Genomic DNA, 23699 nt, shown 5'->3' on the forward strand with positions numbered 1-23699 from the left:
ATTAACAATAATGGCAACGTTTATACTTAAGATATTGAAGTTGCTATATTATTTTTCTACCAGGTATATCTTAAAACTTATCTTTCCAGGTTAACTCCGTACCCCTAACCTCAATGCAACTAGCGCAGCGAAGCTTCTCGCCCCCTCCCACCGTCACCTCCCCCTGGAGCGAGGCGCTCGAAAAGATCAACCACAATCACTCCTTCGACCACAATTATGAAGACAAGCTGTCCAAAATCAGGATGAACTATCGCGCCATCTTGGACCAACTGTCCGGTGATTCGCCGAACCCTGCCCAATGGGGGACGGTCAAAATAATAGATTTCGCGCATGCGTTTTTCAATGAAGAAGATGAGATGGCGGTGGATGAGAATTTTAGGGACGGAATAGACAGTTTTGTGGAGATTTTTGAGGCGTTTTTAAAGGAGACTGATGATCAAGTGTTTTAAGCTCTCATATGCGTGGTCAAAAATCGTGGGTGTAATTCAAACCTCCGTTGTGTTACATAGAGAGAAAAAAATCGTTCTCGAAAAAATGCAAAAACATGACTAAAAATTCGGTCAGGGTCCTTATCATAGAAGAGACCTTAATCCTTTGACCACAATTACGAAAACTATAAAAATTCAGAATGAACTATAAGATAGAGCCATCTTAGAACAACTGTCCAGTGATTCTCCAAACCCTACTCAATGGAAGGTCAAAATGAAAGGTCCTAAAGGATTTTCACCATAATATTTTAACATTTTCGACGCCGTCTCAAACACAAAGCTATCACTCGAACGCCACGTCACGGAAGTATCAAAACGAAATTGAACTGTTATGCATATGCACGTAGGTCGATGTTGCTCTGTGGTCTGTGGCGGATTAATTCGTCTTGCCTGCTTGCGTTGCGGATATAGCCATCATTAGCGTCGAAAAGGTTAATGTCATAAATGGTAATGACTACTTGATATCAAAATATTTGACAACCGCGACGAACTATTGAGTTGATTCTTGTGACTGTAATGTGAAGTGATATTACGAAAACATCACATAGTCTTAAGTTAAACCTTGTTAATTGTGTTTTCTTTCATGATATAGTAGGTACTTAAGTGTTGATAAGTATTATAAGTGTTTAATTGTAATGGTTGTAAAAATAACAAAATGTTTCGCTTTCGCATTATAAATATTTATTTTCGAAATCAGCCAAAATTATTTACCCAAATAAAAATTATCTATAAACTTAATAATAATCTAAAAAAAAAAAATCAAATTATCTGGCACACCCAAACGGGTCCTAAACACATTCAATATTAATCAATATTATTAATCAATATTATTGACACCAACAATATCGATATGCACCTATTCGCGATCATTCCAATTCTAACACCAAACCTGACTATTATTATAGTAATAAAAGGCCATTAAATAAAGTATTAATATTATTATTACAAAAAATATATTCCTATTCTTTTGGTTCAACGTCAAAATTGGTATGAACGCATCGGACTCAAAACTCGAGCCTTAAGTATACCAAAAATGAACCGTATATGTTAAATGATACGGTTGATTTTATATAAACCACGACCCACGTGAATATAGCAGTACATTTGACAAATGAACATGTATAAGCATAATAATCTAGTGTTACACAACATATGTTACATGAATTACTGAAACCGAGAGATCTAGCACGAAATATAGTACCGTTAGTATTTTGACCGTCACACGGACATTTTTATTTGCAAGAATTGAAATTAAAACCTTATTATTAGGCTTATAAAATCTGTGTCTTAATATCTGGCTTTCCAGTGTTGTGTTATATTTCTTTTCGCACCTTGAAAAGTACATATTGTTAAATTCTATAAGACCAACAGAAAGTACCCGTTTAAGTTAGCAATATCATTTGTAACCTATAAAAAAGTAAAATGATGAAAAAACCTCTTAGCTGACTTAAAAATATCAGAATTCAAAAGAAAATAAAAATTAACATTCCAGCACCTAAAGTTACCGTGGAAACAAATGTCATTTATATGTCATTCACTACTTTTAATATCATTCTGGCACAAACATTTAAAGTTCTATCCATTCATATTTCACATTCCGTGACGGTCAAAACTAAGTTACATTTTTAGAGTAATTTTTTTTCACATTTTTTTCTCAATTATTTAATTACAAAAACAAACTCACACGTGGCAGAAGTTTCAACATTTTCTTCTTAATTTAGGTCAGCATATATCACAATTCGTTTGACTCCATTAGTACAAGCACGTACGACTAAAGAGGCCCACTGATTACCAGTCCGCCGGACGATATCGGCCTGTCAGTTACACGCAAAATTTGACAGCTTGCAACAACCGACAGGCTGATATCGTCCGGCGGACTGATAATCTGTGGGGCCTTTCAAGCTGCGTCCCCACCTGACGTCCCGCTCAAATGGGCACACAGTGTAACAATAACTATATGACAAGAACATTTAATATAGCTGGTCGTTTCCCGCCCGAGAAATAACATGTTAGTAATAATAATAAACGTGGCGGTGTTACGCGTATTTATGATTACACGATTGACATTATGGATCACAATATTGTCAAACCAATCAATAAGATCACGATCAAGTATTTTCAGCTGGATAGTAACTGAATTTTATTTATCCAGTGATTGATTGTGTGGTTTTTATACACCTTTACATATTTTTCCTCCTTTAAAGAACTAATTTATGTAAATTCTAAATTGTAACTTAAATGCTCGGTAGTAAAAATTCGCCTCTGAAATACATATTTGTGACGTCCCACGGGTAACAGTACCCTATGGCGGTCGACGCTTACGGTATTATTAACGACGCTCCAAAGCGCTGCTACGCGACGTGTCAACTATGTCACATATTTGTTTTAATTATTTAACATTGTTAATTTCTCAAGCAGTCTTTAGGTTGACGTTTTTAAGACTGAGCACTGTTCAACTATGAAATTAGTTCAGTAAAGAAGCTGAGTTACCGTTACAATAAAACGATATATTTTGTACATTAATGTATAAAATATATCCACTTTTATTGCTCTAAAGTGTAGACTGGTCAGTAAAATTAAATATCCGTCAATTATATGGGGTTCTCACATTAGTCATTTTACTAACGGACCTCAATAACCTAGGCTAAATTATTAGAATCATTGATTGTATAAGATTTCTCGTCCAAGACAAATTCGTGCTTCAAATTTGACAGCTGTCATAAATATTTGACAATCCAGCACCCACAAACTATACGGCACAATACAGCGCCATCTATTCAGCTGTCAAACTAGGGACCACGATTCTTAAACTTCGTCTTTTACTATCAATAATTCTTTGGCTAAATCGATCATTGGCCGACCGCGACCCAGATCAGTGTAAAGAAGGGATTAGTCAAGATAGCTATGTACATTCAATATCTATAGTTACATCTGGATCGCTGTCAGGTTACGATAGATTTATTTTTAACCTTTTGAACCTAATGGCGTCGTAACTAGTCGTGTCCATGGGGACAACAAAGTGTTATGGCGTACCTTCACACTTTCAAATAAGGTTTACATTAGCTCGCTTGCGCCCATGACCTTGGCGTGTGAGTGACATTTTTGTTTATCACGTGAAGCGTTCAAAAGGTTAATTCGTATTTCTTATCTGTGGCAAATTGACGTTACCGTGATATACAAAAAATAGAAGTAGTTTTATATAGTTGTCGACGTTAATTCGTTGAATTTGCCCAACTAATAAGAAATACAATAGGAGAGTCTATTTCCTAAAAACGCAACGCAATTATACATAGGAACGGATATAGATAGGGCTATATGTACACGAAAACGGCAAAATAGGTCAAATTTTCTTTATATTTTGCCTACATCACATTATATTAAATGTGATTATTTTTGCCATATCAATAATTGAATGTATATTTGTATTTTATTAATTAATAATGTTTTAATTGCGTAGCGTGGTAAAGGAAATAGTCTTAGGCAACTAACCTACTGTAACCAATAGGCGTTCGGCGCGTATCAACTTGCCCCATTATTCATAAACGTTACTAAAGTTAACAAGCCGATAATAATAGTTTGTCCCTTTCCATCTTTCCAATATGTCGGGGACAAACGATTATTATCGGCTTGTCAACTTTAGTAAACGTTTATGAATAAGGGGGTTAGAGTGTACAGTACAGTCCGCTACAGAAAAAGCTAACTTATACAGGGTGTTTGGTACATCGTTTGCCAAATTAAAACGGCAGATAGGTTGAGTCATTTGCTATCTTCTCAGGCCTAGAAATTTTTAATTTGGCGCACATTTTTTTTTTCACTTCTATGCCAGTTTTTCGTAAATTTAAATTTTTTACTAGCGTAGTAGTAAAACAAGCCATGGCCAATTTTGTTTTTCTAGGCATGAGTAGATAGCAAATGAGTCAACCTATCTGCCGTTCTAATTTGACAAACAATGTACCAAACACCCTGTATACAAATTGATTGAGACCAGTATTAGAGGCTAAGGAATTTAAATCTTCTATACCTTTGCGGTTACGACACTGGAAAAGGTCCAAATTTTTTTGACTAATGTTACTAGACTTACTAGTGTAAGATTTACATTGTGCTTTTTAGTTAATTACTCGAATTTTCACAGGTAAAAAAATAACAGTATGATATTTCGGCGGTTCCCAAAACGGCGTCGCGAAAATTAATTTTTAGTATTTAACATTTTTATTATTGTATAATGGAATCATTGTTATATTTGATTTGGAAACTTCGGTGAAGACATTCGGCCAATATTTTTATAGATATAAAATGTATAAATAGAGTTTACATTCCTTTTAAGATTCAAACAGAATAGACTATTAGTTAGATACCTACTTCTTTAGCGGACTGTGCAATTTTTTCCTATGCCACTACGTACCTTATCACAGTGACCGTAATATGAGATTAGCTGTCATATCCGTCGTCACTATGACGAGATACGAAGTGGTACAGAAATATTCCTTATATAATGGACCGGGGCCTGTTTATCAAAAGCTTATAACTCGTAATAAAGCTATCAAAAAGTGACATCCGCTTGTATTACAAGTTACAAGCTTTTGGTAAACGGGGCACTGGTCGTGTGTCGTCATGCGTGGAGGGTGTGTAGGGGGTGTGGGGGGGGAGGGCTATATCTTGGGCAGCTTGGGCGCGGACACGAGCGGGTTGGCGCGCTGCAGGTACTGGTGCGCGCTCGCCTTGTAGTCGTACGCGCACCCGTGCACCTGGCGGAACCAATAAACTTAATCAATATTATGCAATTATACGCAGATCGACCTAGTCCCACAGTAAGCTGAGTAAACCATGTGTTGTGGGTACTAGACAACGATATATGTACACATATAAAACATCCTTAACTCAGGAACAAATATTAGTGATAAACACACAAATGAATGCCTTTACCAGGATTCAAACCTGGGACCTTCTACTTCGTACCTATAGTTCGTTTTTTTTAGCATTAGAAATAAGGTAAACAATCTTAATGTGTCTTTTTATTGAAAAACACATTTTAAAAATAAGTTACGGCAAATATGTGACAATTATGAATCTAATACGATCATTTATATTCTTCTGCTTTCATAAGTATAAGTTTTTGATTTTTAAAAAGCGTTTTTCAATTAAAAGACATGTCAAGATCGCTTACCTTCTTGCAAGTTCTTTCTAATGCTAAAAAAAAACGAAGTATACGATAACTACCGACTAGTTTATTTAATTTCTAAGCAATTTTTTGTCATAGATATAGGAACTCCTATACTTGAAAATCTTCAGAAAATTCGCGTTTGTACGCGACAACGGTAGACAGATTCATGGAATACTCCAAGGCGTAATATTTCCAAATGTACTTACCTCAGCATACCGGTGCGGGGCGCAGAACTCGGCCCCGCAGCGACACTTGTGCACGGTGGCGATGCTGAGCCGCTTCTTGCAGAACCCGCACCGTATTCTGGCTATCTTCTTAATTTCCTTCTTTTCCGGCTCCTGCAAATATACGTGTTTTAATTAGGTACAAATAGGAAACAAATCAAGTTACTTTTGTTAAATATATATTGATTAGTGTTATATAGCAGTAACGCCATATTTATATTATAAACAAAAATGCTGAGTGGCCTAAGTAAGGTACATAACTAAAGTACTACTATTTTCTTAAGTATTTTCTACTGTACAACCTAAATAATTAATCAAAACTATAATTGATATACATAATCAGTAGATGAATGGATAGAACAGAAGACATCAACGAGCTTCTATCTCATTAAAAAGCAGTTCGTTGATGTCTTTTGTTCTATTCTTTGGTTTGGTCGTCTTGACCGCGCCAAGACGTGATTGGTCAAATACATTATAGTTTTCTAAAGCGTTATGAGTTGAGTCGGTAGCCCATTGTGAAACTTTCACAACTCTTCTCAATGGGCTACCTTTTCACTGAAAGGTATGCGAATATAGTTTGGTATACGAAGTGTTAATTAAACCATTAAAGTCGACGAGTAAAAAGTTATGAGTACCTTCTCCACCTCCTGCACAACGTCCTCAAACGAGTCCCCAAACCGGAACAGCCTAGAGTTCTCCAGCTCCGCGATCTTCTTGATCCTTCTCTGGCGTCGCTCGCTGCCCACCTCGAGGTTGCGCGGCCGGTGCGACACGTCGAGGCCCTCGTCGCTCAGGTGCAGGTGCTCGCGATTTCTGTGCGGAAAATAAATTATTAATTTGATGAAACGACTGTAAAGTATAGTGCCCCGTTTATCAAAAGTTTGTAACTTGCGATATAAGTGGAAGTCCTTTTTTGACAGCTTTTATTGGAAAGGAACTTTCATTTATATTACAAGTTACTAGTTTTTGATAAACAGGACACAGGTCTTTTTCTTATCCTAATTAATAATTAATTCATTTACTGCTTTTGTGGGTTTACAATAGGTCTTATAACTAAAAAACAGTCCGCCTATTACAAACCCTGTCACAGGGCACAGTATTGTAATGTTAATGTAAAATTTAAAAAAAGGAATCGATTTTGAGATTTGCATGCCGGGCGAGGACGGCTAAGAGGATGGACTCTCTTACAAATATAATGTACCAACTTTTGGAACTTCTTTTTTAGCAATTCAGGTATTATGTTATGAATGATGAGTATTATGTCAGCGGGGTCGGCTCACCGGTGCCTGCTGAGCGGCAGCATCCTGTTCCTCGTGAGGGTCTCCAGGTCGCTGGTGGAGGAGCTGAAGAGCGCGTCCTCGAGCGGCGGGTGCGGCTGCAGCTGCAGCGAGGAGGCGGAGTGCGCGGCGGCGGCCAGCGGCGGCGGCGCCAGCTGCCCGTGCGACCCGAACCCCCGCGCGCGCCACCCGCCGCCCACCAGCGGACCTGCCGGGACACAATCATTACTAACACGGCATACGACTAACCCATCGATAGTAGGATGCTATACATGTGCTATACGCGGGCCTCCGTGAGGGACCAAACGTACGCGGTGCGACACTATGATTGGTCGAATTTATTTGATGCCCACCATAATCCGTACTAAATTTACGATGGGGAATAAAAAATATGTGAGACGGTGACAAGGACAAACGATAATAACACTTTCGCTGCTCCTCCTACTGAAAGACACATAAGACTATCCCGTTCGGTCATTGCCCCTCATGCCTGATCCAGTTATATACTGGACTCATAGACTAAACACACATGAACAGACACCGAAAGCAAATCACCTGCCTCTCGACAAATATTGGGTATATCTCACCATAAACAACATTAAATATGTATATTCACAACATCTATTGACTGAAAAGAATATCTACTCAGATTCTTAAGATATTCTTTTTTCTTCTTCCTCTCCCTATAATAAAACATACCATATTCAGCTTCAAATATAGGCGCAAGATCCCCGGCAGCCAGCTGCGGGGAGTCCCTCAAACTCTCGACACCCTCTAGACACTCCTCCAGTATAGCCCCTTCCTCTCTGTCCCTCCTCTTCACAAGTATCTTACCAAATTCAGCCGCAGATACAGGCGCTAGGTCCCCGGCAGCCAGCTGCGGGGAGTCCCTCAAACTCTCGACACCCTCTAGACACTCCTCCAGTATAGCCTCTTCCTCTCTGTCCCTCCTCTTCACAAGTATCTTACCATATTCAGCCGCAGGTATAGGCGCTAGGTCCCCGGCAGCCAGCTGCGGGGAGTCCCTCAAACTCTCGACACCCTCTAGACACTCCTCCAGTATAGCCTCTTCCTCTCTGTCCCTCCTCTTCACAAGTATCTTACCATATTCAGCCGCAGGTATAGGCGCTAGGTCCCCGGCAGCCAGCTGCGGGGAGTCCCTCAAACTCTCGACACCCTCTAGACACTCCTCCAGTATAGCCCCTTCCTCTCTGTCCCTCCTCTTCACAAGTATCTTACCAAATTCAGCCGCAGATACAGGCGCTAGGTCCCCGGCAGCCAGCTGCGGGGAGTCCCTCAAACTCTCGACACCCTCTAGACACTCCTCCAGTATAGCCTCTTCCTCTCTGTCCCTCCTCTTCACAAGTATCTTACCATATTCAGCCGCAGGTATAGGCGCTAGGTCCCCGGCAGCCAGCTGCGGGGAGTCCCTCAAACTCTCGACACCCTCTAGACACTCCTCCAGTATAGCCTCTTCCTCTCTGTCCCTCCTCTTCACAAGTATCTTACCATATTCAGCCGCAGGTATAGGCGCTAGGTCCCCGGCAGCCAGCTGCGGGGAGTCCCTCAAACTCTCGACACCCTCTAGACACTCCTCCAGTATAGCCCCTTCCTCTCTGTCCCTCCTCTTCACAAGTATCTTACCAAATTCAGCCGCAGATACAGGCGCTAGGTCCCCGGCAGCCAGCTGCGGGGAGTCCCTCAAACTCTCGACACCCTCTAGACACTCCTCCAGTATAGCCTCTTCCTCTCTGTCCCTCCTCTTCACAAGTATCTTACCATATTCAGCCGCAGGTATAGGCGCTAGGTCCCCGGCAGCCAGCTGCGGGGAGTCCCTCAAACTCTCGACACCCTCTAGACACTCCTCCAGTATAGCCTCTTCCTCTCTGTCCCTCCTCTTCACAAGTATCTTACCATATTCAGCCGCAGGTATAGGCGCTAGGTCCCCGGCAGCCAGCTGCGGGGAGTCCCTCAAACTCTCGACACCCTCTAGACACTCCTCCAGTATAGCCCCTTCCTCTCTGTCCCTCCTCTTCACAAGTATCTTACCAAATTCAGCCGCAGATACAGGCGCTAGGTCCCCGGCAGCCAGCTGCGGGGAGTCCCTCAAACTCTCGACACCCTCTAGACACTCCTCCAGTATAGCCTCTTCCTCTCTGTCCCTCCTCTTCACAAGTATCTTACCATATTCAGCCGCAGGTATAGGCGCTAGGTCCCCGGCAGCCAGCTGCGGGGAGTCCCTCAAACTCTCGACACCCTCTAGACACTCCTCCAGTATAGCCTCTTCCTCTCTGTCCCTCCTCTTCACCAGTATGGAGCCGGCGAGAGCGTCGGACATGAGACGCTCGCTGTCGACCTCTTGGATCCTGTCGACGGATTGGTCGGAATCTGTTCTGCTGCCTGTGGGTGTGAATTTAAAAGGTTAGGAGTGAAATAAGTCCTTTGGAAATCTTTGTAGGTATGTCTCGTTTTAAAGGTATTTGTTATACATTATTTCCTATACACCTATAAACTGGACGAATCTCCGAAGTAGAAGTTCCCTTATCTATATTTCGTACAGAAAAACTTCTCATAATTTTCCAATAACTTACCCCTTAGGGTGTTTTGTTATTCCATCTATATTGCGTCTCACATTTTGCTTCAATGAGAGAGTGAGACGCAATGACATTGAACAAAGAAATTGGACAGGACAAATACCAGCCTAAATTGCACATTGAGGTCTCGACTTACCTATAGGCGGTAGCAGCGTGTAACGATCAAAGGCACAGTCAAGATCCAGCCTCGTATACCGGCCGTCCCGCGGACAATCTTCATACAACCGCCCTTCTCTTGGACAATCTTCGTAAAGTCTTACGTCCCTCGGACAATCGTCGAACAATCGTCCGTCGCGACAATCGTCGAACAGCCTCCCGTCGCGACAGTCGTCGAACAGTCGTCCGTCGCGGAAGTCGTCGTAGAGGGCGGGCGTGCAGGCGCGGTAGGCGCCGTCGTCGAGGAGAGACGGGACGGATAGAGTTTCTTCGGAGCGGGTCTTTTGGATTTCCGCTTTGGTGTCTGAAATTAAAATTTGTCAAGTTCATCGCATGCCGAATGAAACTTTTTCGGATCGTTTAACTGCTATTGTGAATAACAAAAAGTCATCAAACAAATGTAGCTTGTAACACGATGGAAAGACCGTCAGCTGGTCACATGAACATGTAAAATAGTACATTTCGATGCTAGTGCGGAAGGTATGTCATTACTTCACGAGTACCGAGATATCTTGCCACGAGCCGCAGGCGAGTGGCAAGACTCGGGACGAGTGAAGAATGACATTTCCGCACGTGTATCGAACGACGTTTTTTAATACAGTTGCGAAAAAATAAGAAAAACATTGTTAATCGTACACTAAACAAAAGTGGTAACAGTGACAGCTCGGTTAGACGTCGCCTTTAAGTATATTATATCTATGGGCGTTTGGCAGCTATTCCGTTCCATTCAGTCAACTTATTAAGAACGGAATTTTCAATATTGAATATTAAAAAATAAACGTGTTATAATGATGAAGAGGTAAGTAATTAAATATGAAATATGTAATATTTTTCGTATTCTTACATTAACGGTAGGTTTTTATGCTGATTACGACGTTTAAAGGAAACTAATATTAACACTCATCAATAAGTAGTCGTGAATTGGAACAAGTATAAATTTAAAAAAATTGGAAAAGTAAAAAGCACTAGTTCGAGATAACCAACTTTCCGCACGCTAAACAGCTACGTAAAGTAGCACTTTTTGAGCAACTGTATTAAAAAATATATTTTAACCATCGCATTCCAATTGAAACTTTGTCGTTGAATTCCAACTAAAATAGAAATATGACAGTTTATATGTATTATGCTTTTGTGATATCGTCAGCCGGCTGTATCGCGGTGGAAAAACCGTCAGCTGATAGGTACTCTGAAGACCTTAACGCAGAAGCCAGACGGATGGTCGTAATGAAGTAAAATTGGGACTAATACGGTTTTATGAAGCGATCGTCCACTATCCTACTTTATGGCCCCCCCCCACATCTGGCGTCTTTCGAGCGTCGGCGTCTAAAATTCTATGGCCGACGTCGACGCAACGTCGACGCGGCGTCGACGCAACTGCGCAGCGACGTCATTTTCCATAGCGCTGGACCGACGCCGACAGACGCCGACGCTCGAAAGACGCCAGATGTGGGGGGGCCCTTTGTCATATGTGTTATACCAGGGGTGCGAAACTCCTGACTTCGGCCAAACTCGGCTCTGCTCGGCTCAGCATTGCTCCGAGCAATTATTAGGGTTGGCACCACTTGACTTCCTCTTGCGTGCACGACCACAGATAAGATAAGATAATCACTTGAATATTGACAATCCTAAGAGCCGAAAGGGATAGTGCCATATATTAGAAAGGGATTAGATTGATTAGGCCCTGAACCGCTGTCGAACTTCGGTTTTGTAGGAAGTTTCCTTTCTGTACGGCAGTACTATTATTTATTCTGTGGTTATACCTGCACGTCGCCGTACGGAGAGGGTCTCCATACGCCTCCGGAGCTCCATCATCTTGTTCATGGTGACGGCATTGTCGCGCGCGCCGCCTGTCGCGGTGTCTCTCACTGTTGGCTCCGAGGAGTGAGGAAGGGGTGACGCATCTGGTGACAATAATCCTAGGTTATAATTATAAATGGCGAATTAGTAAATTGCTTAGTTTATGTCAGAGGGCTGGCCGTGTAGAAATAGTAATATTGCGCGTAACAGCAAAATCACGAGTAAGATACTTGAATTGTTCACCACAGATACGTACAGTAACATTTTATCACAAACAGGACATAAAGGTTAGTGATGTATGGTATTGGTATGTATCAGTTGATCAAAGCAGTTGAATGTAGAAAGTATGGTGAGCCTGCTGGAAAACCCTCAGCCTCTATCTATGGCGTTTAACGGTGGGTCCGTTAAACGCTGACGTGTAATTAACATCTTCTTACAAGGGATCGGGTCAGAAAACGTTTCAGTATATGATACGTACAGTCGTGGTCTCGGGGCTGTATGGAGCCGTCCCTGTTCTCCCGCACGCGGAGCATGTTGACGCGCTCGCCGTCTCTGAACACCAGTACCGTGACTTTGCATCCTGCGCCGCTGTGGGACCAGGCTTCATCTCTGAAAGGAGTAAATTATTTGAATTATTTCGTGCGACTTCTAAAATCATATAAGAAAACTTCTGTCAGGCAGTATCATATGGGTACATAGCTCCAAGAACCGATGTATGGCTTTGGTGGCCGATGGATTGGAAAAAGAGGTTCTCGGATGACGACCGAGTATTGACAAGCGTCATCATCATCATCACAGCCATAAGACGTCCACTGCTGAACATAGGCCTCCCCTTTTTTGGGGGGTGAATGCCATAATCGCCACGCTTGGCAGGCGGGTTGGCGATCGTAGTCGAGTACACCGAATTTGAGGGACGCTGCTGCCCGTCCACCGGTGGTCTTGGACGTGGTTTAAGGACATACCCGGGTCCTGGACGTAGTTTAAGGACATACCCGGGTCCATTGACAAGCGTATGACACGGCAAAGTCGGACGACCTGGATAGGGTTGCAGGCAGGGACTCGCTGATATGCCGGTCGCCTCTTTCCAGCTAATGTGGAAGTCTATTGAGGACTGTGTCCAGCACTGATCCTGTGACTGAAATGATAATAATGGTACCTGTTCGAGTCTGACAATCGCTTGATATTCCTCCAAAGCTCGGTGGGGGGTAGAGGTAGACGTTAGATATGGGTCCGCCTCGCATGCCTAATATGAGTCTAGTAGTTGAGTCTGTGATTAGGGTAGACTGTACCTGTTTGAGTCTAACAGTCGCTCGATATCCCTCCACGGCCCACTGGGGGGGGCGGAGGTAGACGGCGCGTAGATATGGGTCCGCCTCGCATGCCTAATATGAGTCTAGTAGTTGAGTCTGTGATTAGGGTAGACTGTACCTGTTTGAGTCTAACAGTCGCTCGATATCCCTCCACGGCCCACTGGGGGGGGCGGAGGTAGACGGCGCGTAGATATGGGTCCGCCTTGCATGCCTAATACGAGTCTAGTGGTAGAGTCTGTGGTTAGGGCAGACTGTACCTGTTCCGAGTCTAACAGTCGCTCGATATCCCTCCACGGCTCAGTGGGGGGTGGGCGTAGACGGCGCGTAGATATGGGGCCGCCTCGCATGCCTAATACGAGTCTAGTAGTCGAGTCTGTGGTTAGGGCAGACTGTACCTGTTCGAGTCTAACAGTCGCTCGATATCCCTCCACGGCTCAGTGGGGGGTGGGGGTAGACGGCGCGTAGATATGGGGCCGCCTCGCATGCCTAATACGAGACGCAAGCGAGCGCCATCTGATATGCCGAGCGCGCGGAGCGAAGCCGCGTCTTCCAGCTCTTTCAGGTTGTAGACTAGGTGCTGTTGGGAGACTGGGATGCCTGGAATAGAGGATAATTATGTATTAGTATTTAGTTGAAGAAAACTAAAAGCAGAAGTAGTTAAGATTTAAGATAAAACATGTCGCGTCTCAATAGACGTAAATGCAAGGATTACGAAACAAAACCACAATGCATATAATAAAGCAGTGCAGGAAATACAAAAACTATACATTTTAATCAATTTCATTAATAGTATTCCTGCGACCGCGGACGTAAGTATCAAACTACGCGATTAAGTCCAGTTGGAAAAATTCAAGTATGAAAATCGGGAAAACTCGCACCAATTCAATTTCATAGTTAATACTTATGTACAGTCGACGTCAAAGATGTAACGTGTTTACATTTTTCGCCTTATTACAAAGGAGTAAGGTGCAAAAGTGTAAACATATCTTTGATGTCGATATTACAGTTTTAATCCGACTTCATTAAAACTAGTTTTATAAGTAAGAGTGACTTGACACCCACATAATACAGCCAATATGCATTTCCTATCCATCATATTTGGCAATGTAAAATATTGCGTTGGCGCCAGAGAACGACTATATTTATAGACAAGTTTTTATAAGAAACAAAGTTTTTATAAAGCAATACAAAAAATATAAAGTCTCAGTCAATTAGACAAGTAATTAATTATCTTTACGTCGTTGACAGATATAGGGCGTGTTGCACCACGCCACGCCACGCACAATCGGAGAACTAATGAAGGTTAAATATGGCGTCGACAGCTGTCATCCCATAGAGAACTGTCAAACATTTCATACAGACTAATTTTAACGAACTATTGATGACATTGACAGACTGTTTTTCTATTAATGCCGATGTTAATTTACATGCAAACATTAGCACGTAAAAGTCAGTCAAATTGCTAATTTAGCAGCAACTTCCTAATTGCGGCAATTAGTCGCTCGACCAAGTTAGCAGACAACAAAGTGTAAAGTGTAAACTGGTACTAAAATACCAGAGAGCCAATAGTAGGTAAAGACTGCCATTGTCCATATCATCGGGTCACAAGCAATAGTCACTAAGTACTACCAAAAAAATTAAGTAACAATGCAATTTATTACACTTGTAACATTGTCCAATAATTTCAATGGTGTTAGTTAGTGACTTTTGCTTGTCACCCGACGATATAAAGTCCCGTTTTTAAGCACTAGATTTCAGATGATTTATTGATAAATGTACATCTCATTTACATGTCAAATAAAAACTATAACTTATTGCTTAACATTACACGGCATAGCGAACGAAACGCTAATGTCTCTTTGTCGTACTTATTGAAGAGTAATAGAGAGACATTACCGTTTCGTTCGCTGTGGCGCAAACGATGCCAATCTTGGCTAGGCCCTATGAGTGAGTAAAATGTATGCAAATCCACAAAAATCTAAATCACTATTTTTTTAAGTAAGAGGTCAAAGTAGTCTATAAATGTATGGATCTAAGACTTCACTAATGTGGCGCCATCTACAATGAAGATGTTTACCTAATTCTATATTGTTAACTCGTCTCTACGATACGTAATGTAAGTGGTTGCTAAAAATACCGAATCAAGTTCCAGCCAGTTGCACAAGCAGAGCTAGTGCTTCTAATCTGATCGCATTAACGAGGCTGGGGTGACGTGTGATGAAAAATTGCATTTAAGTATGTTTAATAATTATTTATTTAGGTCGTTTAGAATACTTGTTTTTTAAATGCTACGTCGGAAGCATACAATCATACGGGCCGCCTGATGGTAAGCAGTCTCCATAGCCTGTGAACGCCTGCAATTCCAGAGTCGTTACTTGTTACATGCGCGTTGCCGACCGTAACACTCCGCACCCTCGTTTCGTTGAGCTCTGGGAGCCTTACTCACCGGCAGGAACAACAGTATGAGTGGGGTCTAGTGTTATTATCGGATAATTCCTAAAATGGACTCTAACATGATGGAGTTATGGGTGATTTTCAGGATAACCCATCATATTGAAATATTCTTTACGTAAATGCAGGCATGGAACTGAAAATTCACTGATGTGTTGCTGTTGATATCAAAAACGATGGCGATTGCCAGTCTATATAAATTTCTCGTGGTTGCTTTAAATGCCAATTCAAGTTCCACTTTTAAGTGTAGTATAGTTTACTAGCTTTATAAATATCTCATCTACGTTTACAACTAGCAAAGCCGTATAATCTACTAGGTACAGTACCTAATAGTAATTTAAATACGAACGATACATAAAGGAAGGCAATGTGCATGCATTTGCACATCAGCGTAATAAATATGTAGTAGTTAATGTAGTTACTATGCAAAGTATGTATATAAGTACTCGTACATTACCTATCTTAAAAGGTACAAGCCTGCAATAATATCAATATCATAGGTACACAACGCAGCGCAACTATAACGACGTAATAATGTTATTATCTAGTATTTTTTGTTTACATTCCTTTAAGGTACGTATAGAATACTATACTATAGGTCTGCACTATAGGTTTTTATTTCTTATCATGTCTATGATATGTTAATAAATTATTCCAATTCACGTTCACGTACTCGTACTGTGGTACAGTGTTAACTGGGCCGATTTTTAGGGTTCCGTACCCAAAGGGTAAAACGGGACCCTATTACTAAGACTTCGCTGTCCGTCCGTCCGTCCGTCTGTCTGTCACCAGGCTGTATCTCACGAACCGTGGTAGCTAGACAGTTGAAATTTTCACAGATGATGAATTTCTGTTGCCGCTATAACAACAAATACTAAAAACAGAATAAAATAAAGCTTTAAATGGGGCTCCCATACAACAAACGTGATTTTTGACCAAAGTTAAGCAACGTCAGGAGTGGTCAGTACTTGGATGGGTGACCGTTTTTTTTTTTGCTTTTTTTTTGCATTATGGTACGGAACCCTTCGTGCGCGAGTCCGACTCGCACTTGCCCGGTTTTTTTATTTATTTTTTCGATAATATTTGGTGGATATTGTAGATTTCCCTAGTCTGTACAATATTATAAGAGCAATTTTACTACATTTTCTACAAAGAGTTCCTCTGAGTTACAAAAGGATGCTGTTTAGCAAAAATGTGTCAACCACATTAATTTTTCAATAAAATGTCAACTTTTAACGTAAATTTTTTGAGTTGACATCTTATTGCAAAACGCACATCCGTTTTGACACATTATTGCATCCATTAAAAACGTATGGTATTTACATACATTTGTTTTTTCTTAAATTGTGATTTAGTATTAATTCGCCCAGAATCAAGAGCTCTTCAAACTAACCAAATTTTATCAAAATTCTGACGAAAAAACTACAACAAAATAAAAATCGTGGGCCAGTCATCTTAAGCCTAAAAAGGGGGTCAACCTCGGAATGAGAGATAATAAGCTGGAAACTCGTATACACCTTCGTTATGACATTTTAAAGGTTCTCTTAAAAGTCGACGCATATATCATGTGCGCGTCCCAAGTTATTCAAGGTCAAAGTTCATGAAAATCGGTTTTTCGCGAATATCAAGATTTCTATAACTCCACCGCTGTTTACATGTAGGCAAGAATTGTAGAGCATAAAATTTGTGACACGTTAAGCAGCGAACATTTTTTCATGAGATTAGCCGTTTTCAAGATATAGGGCACAGAAAGCGCAGTGATCAGACATACGTACTATAAGTTCGTTTGATAGTGAATGAGACCTTACATTTTGTGACTATGCGCTGAAACTTGGCACAGTTGATTTTTAGCTGGTCTTGAGTAGATTCTGACCGGGAGCTATCGAGAGCCACGGCACATTTAGTGGGGGGAGGGGGGTTAAGTTCGACGCTGCCGCGCTTCAATTGAAGCATCATTTCTCTAAAGCTTTACATATTAGGACATGTGATATATCATTTCCGGATAAATTATGGATGGGGAATCTATTTTTGGAACTAAAACAATGTACTTTCTAACAAAGAAAACGAATAAGAATGAACTTAAAACTACTTCATCTCGCTATTTTAACTACAGATAGAGATTTCGGGAGTTAAATAAAAGCATGTGAAAACATTTTCATGTATTATTAGTACTTAAAATCTACCTCTTTCTTGTAGAAATACCTTAAGTTAAAGGCTATAAAGCTTAATTTCCTGATTAAACCTCAATAAAGGGGTACCCTTTTTGTAGTAAACTATGTCATAAAATCATTACATACATACACACAAGCTGTTAGCTATTGTCCACAGGAGGGGCCACTTTTATTTTAAAATCTATATGTGATCCATAAGTGTCATTTTAACGATTAATAAACTTTATAGAACGTATCATTCACACAGATTACCAGCTCGCCTTGCGTTATAGTGCGTTTCCCGTGCCGCTGCGCCTTCTATGCCGTATATCTTGAAAATGGCTAATGGCATGAAAAAACGTTTCATACCTAACTCGTCGCAAATTGTATGCCCTACAATTCTTACCTACATGTCAATAAAATTGGAGCTATAGGAAACTTGATATCCGCGAATAACCAGTTTTTATGACCTTTGACCTGGAATAACTTCCGACGCGCACACGATATATGCGTCGACTTTTAAGAGAACCTTTAAAATGTCATAACTAAGGTGTATACGAGTTTCCAGCTTATTATCTCTCATTCCGAGGTGAAACCCTTAATTTAACTGGGCCATCGGCCCAATTGATAATTCGTGAACCTTATTGCTAATACATAAGATCCATAATGATCAGTTATGAGACTTATGAGTGTTTTGTATCGATAAATCGGTACAGACTAGACACGTGTCTCAAGTCCCTGAACATACATGTTTTAGTTCTAATAATAACTACAAAGCATATTGCATAATGCTATGAGCTATTACGATTTTATCTTATGAGTACACCGGCAAATTTCGTTCTTGTCCAAATATGTATTAGTGTTGTATTTTTATCTCAGTATAGAGGCAGAGACGTATAAGGCGATAATTTGCAATGGCGGGGCGTCCATTAAACGTAATATTCACTGACTTGCCTAATTTAAGTCAGTTGAGCACCTTATTCTATAGATATATTTAGCTACTATAGAAGAAATGGCGGACCAAATTACATATGGCTTTCTTTGAAGCGGCGCTTCTGATCAATTGCCAACTTGTATGGCGCCTGCATTATCATTGTGAAGATGAATGGAATAAACTTACATTATAATACTAAACTCAATTCGATCTGGCATTTGACATTATTATTATACAAATTCGAAATGCCAAACATAAGGAATCCATAACGATTGAAACTGCAAGCCAACTGCATACATAATACATACTAATTAGCAAAAATGCAGCTCACAGGTAGTTTGAACAATAGTCAATAGCTCAAATAATAAATAGTCAATAACTATAGTCAGACCTCCCGTTTGGAGGATTAGAGTGAAATCACTTTACTCGTAATTTGGCTTTACCTAACGCGGTCGCGGAAGTATGAGGTCACTGTTATCAGTGTTATCACCCTCTTTATTACACTCTATTACAGCGGTTCTCAAACTTTTTTGGTGACGGAACCCGTTTGGCAAGCGAAATATTTGACGGAGCCCCAAATGAAAAAAATTTCGTTCATCACTGTGACCAGATATACCTATGGAAGAGCTGGTTTTCTTCTTATTATTACAAGTATTTTCGCGGAGCCCCAACAGAGGCTTTGCGGAAGCCTAGGGTCCCGCGGAACACACTTTGAGAATGGCTGCTCTATTACATATTCGAGAGATAGAGAGACAAATAGATGAACGAACGAAAGAAATTGGTCGCGGTATTAGGCCGTCATAACCAACATTAGTTTTCATGCTACGGACAACCCAGTAAGATTCACCATTAGGAACTTTAATATATGTCTATATTTTTTCCTGATTAGCAGCTAGAATGAAAATAAAACTAACAGTTGTCACAGGAGTGAGTCACGAGCAGGCTATGCGCCAAGAAAGAAGTTCGTTCAGTTTTGTTTTGGGCAAACAACAATATTATGTTTAGATGCCCCGTTGACTTTGTCATAGCCTTGTTTCTTTTGACAATACTATAGTCAAAATATAACGCCAAATTAATTGTGACATTTACAACCATTTCTCAGTCGCGTCAAAGTAAATAAAATTACTTAATATGATTATTGTTTTTGTTTGTATACTAGACTAGACATAAAAATTCAAAATCGCTCTCCTTCTTGATTCGACTGGCAAATCATATTACTTTTTGGCAACCGGATTTTTTAACCTAATTCGACCCCGCTGAATCCGAATTTGCCGGTTGCTCGATCGAAATCATGACCGGAAGTGAGATATTTGACATTAAAGGTCCCTTTTTTTAGTTTTTCGTAAATAACTCTTAAACGGAGGCGCATAGCAAAAAATGTTCTATTACATAAGTAATCTGCATAAAATTACCTACAAGAAAGATTCAGTACAAATTTTCGCTAGGATCAATATTCAAAGAGATATTAACGCGGGAAATTTAATTATAATCACTTCTAAGGTCCCTTTTTTTAGTTTTTCGTAAATAATTCATAAACGGTGGCCAAGATCAAAAAATGTTGTTCTACGATAATAATCTACACAAAATTTTGAACAAAAGAGATTTAGTACACTTTTCACAGGGATCAATATTTAAAAAGATAATAAAGAGGGAAAGTTCTAGTATAATGAATTCTAAGTTTCCTTGTTTTTATTTATTCGTTAATAATTTGAAAAGTATGACTCATAGCAAAAAAAATCTTATACCTAAATAATAAACATAAAATTTCCTACAAGAAACATGTAGAACACTTTTCGCTAGGATCAATATTGAAAAAGACAAAGCAGCGGGTAAGTTAATTATAAATAATTTTAAAGTCCCTTTTTAGTTATTTGTAAATAACTCGTAAACGGTGTCCCATAACAAAATAGGTTTTTAAAAATAAATTCTTCTTCTTCCTCGCGTTATCCCGGCATTCTGCCGCGGCTCATGGGAGCCTGGGGTCCGCTTGACAACTAATCCCATGATTTGACGTAGGCACTAGTTTTACGAAAGCGACTGCCATCTGACCTTCCAACCCAGAGGGTAAACTAGGCCTTATTGGGATTAGTCCGGTTTCCTCACGATGTTTTCCTTCACCGAAAAGCGACTGGCAAATATCAAATGATATTTGATATTTGATTTTTTTTTTTAAATAAATTATCTGCATAAAATTTCCTCCAAAAAACATCTGGAACACTTTTCTCTAGGATCAATATTTAAAGCGATATTAATGGAAGAAAGTTAATTACAATCAGTTCACAGGTCACTTTTTATTAGTTTTTCGTAAATAAATCGTAAACGGTGGCCCTTTGCAAAATAATATTCTACATAAATATTAAACATAAAATTGTCCACAAAAAAGGTTTTGTACACTTTTTTGCTACGTTCAATATTTAAAGAGGTATTAAAGGGTGTAAGTTAATTATAATCAATTTCCAGGTCCATATTTTTAGGTTCTCGTAAATGACTCGTAAAGTAAGGCTCATAGCAAAATAAGTCCTTAATGTTCTTGTAAAAAAAAAATCGGCATAAAATTTTCTACGAAAACATAATGAACACTTTTCTCTGGGATAAATATTTGAAACGATATTAAAGAAAGAAAGTTCATTACGATCAATTCACATGTCACTTCTTTTTAGTTTTTATGGTTCCGTACCTCAAAAGGAAAAAACCGGCCAAGTGCGAGTCGGACTCGCGTTGCAAGGGTTCCGTACATTATCCAAATTTGAACAACGTATTTTTTATATGTGAAACGCGAGTGAATTGCCATTAAAAAACCCGTTCAAAAACTAAGTAATGTGCGACTCGCACTTGCATATTTCTAATAGGTCTTCCTGTCATATAGGTAAACCCAGTAGTTTCGGAGATAAAGCCCCCCCCCCCCCTCATAGCCAAACAATGACCATTCCCCCCCCCCCATTTATCCGTTTACGAGCCATTTACGAAAACCTGAAAATAGGGACTTGGAAATTAATTAATTATTATTGATTATTGAACTTACCCCCTTTAATACCTCTTTAAATATTGATCATAGCGAAAAAGTGTACAGAACCTTTTTTGTGGACAATTTTATGTTTAATATTTATGTAGAATATTATTTTGCAAAGGGCCACCGTTTACGAGTTATTTACTAAAAACTAATAAAAAGTGACCTGTGAACTGATTGTAATTAATTTTCTTCCATTAATATCGCTTTAAATATTGATCCTAGAAAAAAGTGTTCCAGATGTTTTTTGGAGGAAATTTTATGTAGATAATTTATTTTTAAAAACCTATTTTATTATGGGACACCGTTTACGAGTTTTTTACAAATAAGTTACAAAAAAGTTATTTACAAATAACTAAAAAGGGACTTTAAAATTATTTATAATTAACTTACCCGCTGCTTTGTCTTTTTCAATATTGATCCTAGCGAAAAGTGTTCTACATGTTTCTTGTAGGAAATTTTATGTTTATTATTTAGGTATAAGATTTTTTTTGCTATGAGTCATACTTTTCAAATTATTAACGAATAAATAAAAACAAGGAAACTTAGAATTCATTATACTAGAACTTTCCCTCTTTATTATCTTTTTAAATATTGATCCCTGCGAAAAGTGTACTGAATTTGTTTTGTTCAAAATTTTGTGTAGATTATTATCGTTTAACAACATTTTTTGATATTGGCCACCGTTTATGAGTTATTTACGAAAAACTAAAAAAAGGGACCTTAGAAATGATTATAATTAAATTTCCCGCGTTAATATCTCTTTGAATATTGATCCTAGCGAAAAATTGTACTGAATCTTTCTTGTAGGCAATTTTATGCAGATTACTTATGTAATAGAACATTTTTTGCTATGCGCCTCCGTTTAAGAGTTATTTATGAAAAACTAAAAAAAGGGACCTTTAATGTCAAATATCTCACTTCCGGTCAAGATTTCGATCGAGCAACCGGCAAATTCGGATTCAGGGGGCTCTAATTAGGTTAAAAAACCCGGTTGCCAAAAAGTAATATGCTTTGCCAGTCGAAATCGTTTTGATGAAAAATATGACCAGTCTATACGTCTGTGTACTGGTTTTTTTTCTATTTATTTACCACCCTATTACTGTACCATATTTTATGCGAATAAAGAACTTTACTTTACATATATAACAATGTTAGTATTATGTGTTGACTGGTATATTGTATTTTGTATTGATGGTACAAAAATTTACCAACCATTAAGGGGCCCACAAAATAAAATATTAACAGTTCGCCGGACGATATCAGCTTGTCAGTTGTTCGGAACTGTCACCTTTTGCGTTTAACCTTCAGGCTAATATCGTCCGGCGAACTGGTAATCTGTGGGCCCCTTTAGTGATAGGGGGAGGTCTTTTCAAAAGGGCTTATTTCTCTAAGAAAACCATACAAAAATAAGGTCTTTTGACACTCTTATGAGACATAAACTAGAAGACCTAGGTGGATTGATATCATCATCATCTATCAGATTATCATATAAAGATTGCTAAAAATTAAAGCATAGATTAAGTATAGGTATAGAGGACCGAAAAATCAGCCCTTAACGACCATTCTCATAATAACACTCAATAGTCTAATTTAATAACAATGTTCTTCAACTTATTCTCAAGTATCGTCGCAGATTAGAAGTGTGTGGTATCTTTGTACAAGTGTAGATAATTTTCCTATACATCTTTTCCGCCTCGACGAGGTCACCTTTAGTTCTAAGCTTCTAGGTAATCCATAAACAGTATAAAAACTATTAGCATACATACATACATTACTGAACAATGTAGACAAAGACCTGACGCTGGCCACTTCTATTCTTGAAAACGACATAAAACTTAGGGTATCTCCTCTTTAGCATGTAATGTGATATCAACGACATAAAAGCGATAATATCACAAGGAAAATCGCTCCAAATATCACCCGATGAAATTCGGATGATATTAACCACATTTAACCTAGTCTAGGCCACGTTTGACGGCAGTGACATAACTAGATAAGCAGTATACGATACGCGTACCATCATCCACACTTAACTGCAAATTCAGAAGCCTTATTGCCTACACATTAAGGTCTCTTTTGGTCATTTCATTGTCGATTGTAGTACACGTGTACCGAAGGCCGTAAAACCTTTTGCACAATTCCTATCA

The 23699-nt window shown here is 39.5% G+C and overlaps 2 protein-coding genes across 2 annotated transcripts in view; one reads left to right on the plus strand and one right to left on the minus strand.

The window, feature by feature from the left end:
• The window catches only part of LOC134672857 (inositol polyphosphate multikinase), a 5982-nt gene extending 4705 nt beyond the window's left edge, over window positions 1-1277 (plus strand). The window contains exon 7 of the mRNA XM_063530806.1: window positions 90-1277. Within this exon, the coding sequence (XP_063386876.1) occupies window positions 90-449 (360 nt within the window). The 3' untranslated portion in view covers window positions 450-1277. The remainder of the gene's footprint in view (window positions 1-89) is intronic.
• The window catches only part of LOC134672776 (uncharacterized), a 36581-nt gene continuing 14028 nt past the window's right edge, over window positions 1147-23699 (minus strand). Inside the window, exons 2-10 of the mRNA XM_063530718.1 lie at window positions 13403-13604; window positions 12176-12306; window positions 11661-11801; window positions 9881-10204; window positions 8120-9550; window positions 7154-7358; window positions 6509-6686; window positions 5856-5987; window positions 1147-5233 (exon numbers count right to left, since the gene is read on the minus strand). Coding sequence (XP_063386788.1) covers window positions 5138-5233; window positions 5856-5987; window positions 6509-6686; window positions 7154-7358; window positions 8120-9550; window positions 9881-10204; window positions 11661-11801; window positions 12176-12306; window positions 13403-13604 — 2840 coding nt within the window. The 3' untranslated portion in view covers window positions 1147-5137. The remainder of the gene's footprint in view (window positions 5234-5855; window positions 5988-6508; window positions 6687-7153; window positions 7359-8119; window positions 9551-9880; window positions 10205-11660; window positions 11802-12175; window positions 12307-13402; window positions 13605-23699) is intronic.

This window comes from Cydia fagiglandana, chromosome 17 (assembly GCF_963556715.1).
Source record: "Cydia fagiglandana chromosome 17, ilCydFagi1.1, whole genome shotgun sequence".
Classification (NCBI taxonomy): Eukaryota; Metazoa; Arthropoda; class Insecta; order Lepidoptera; family Tortricidae; genus Cydia; species Cydia fagiglandana.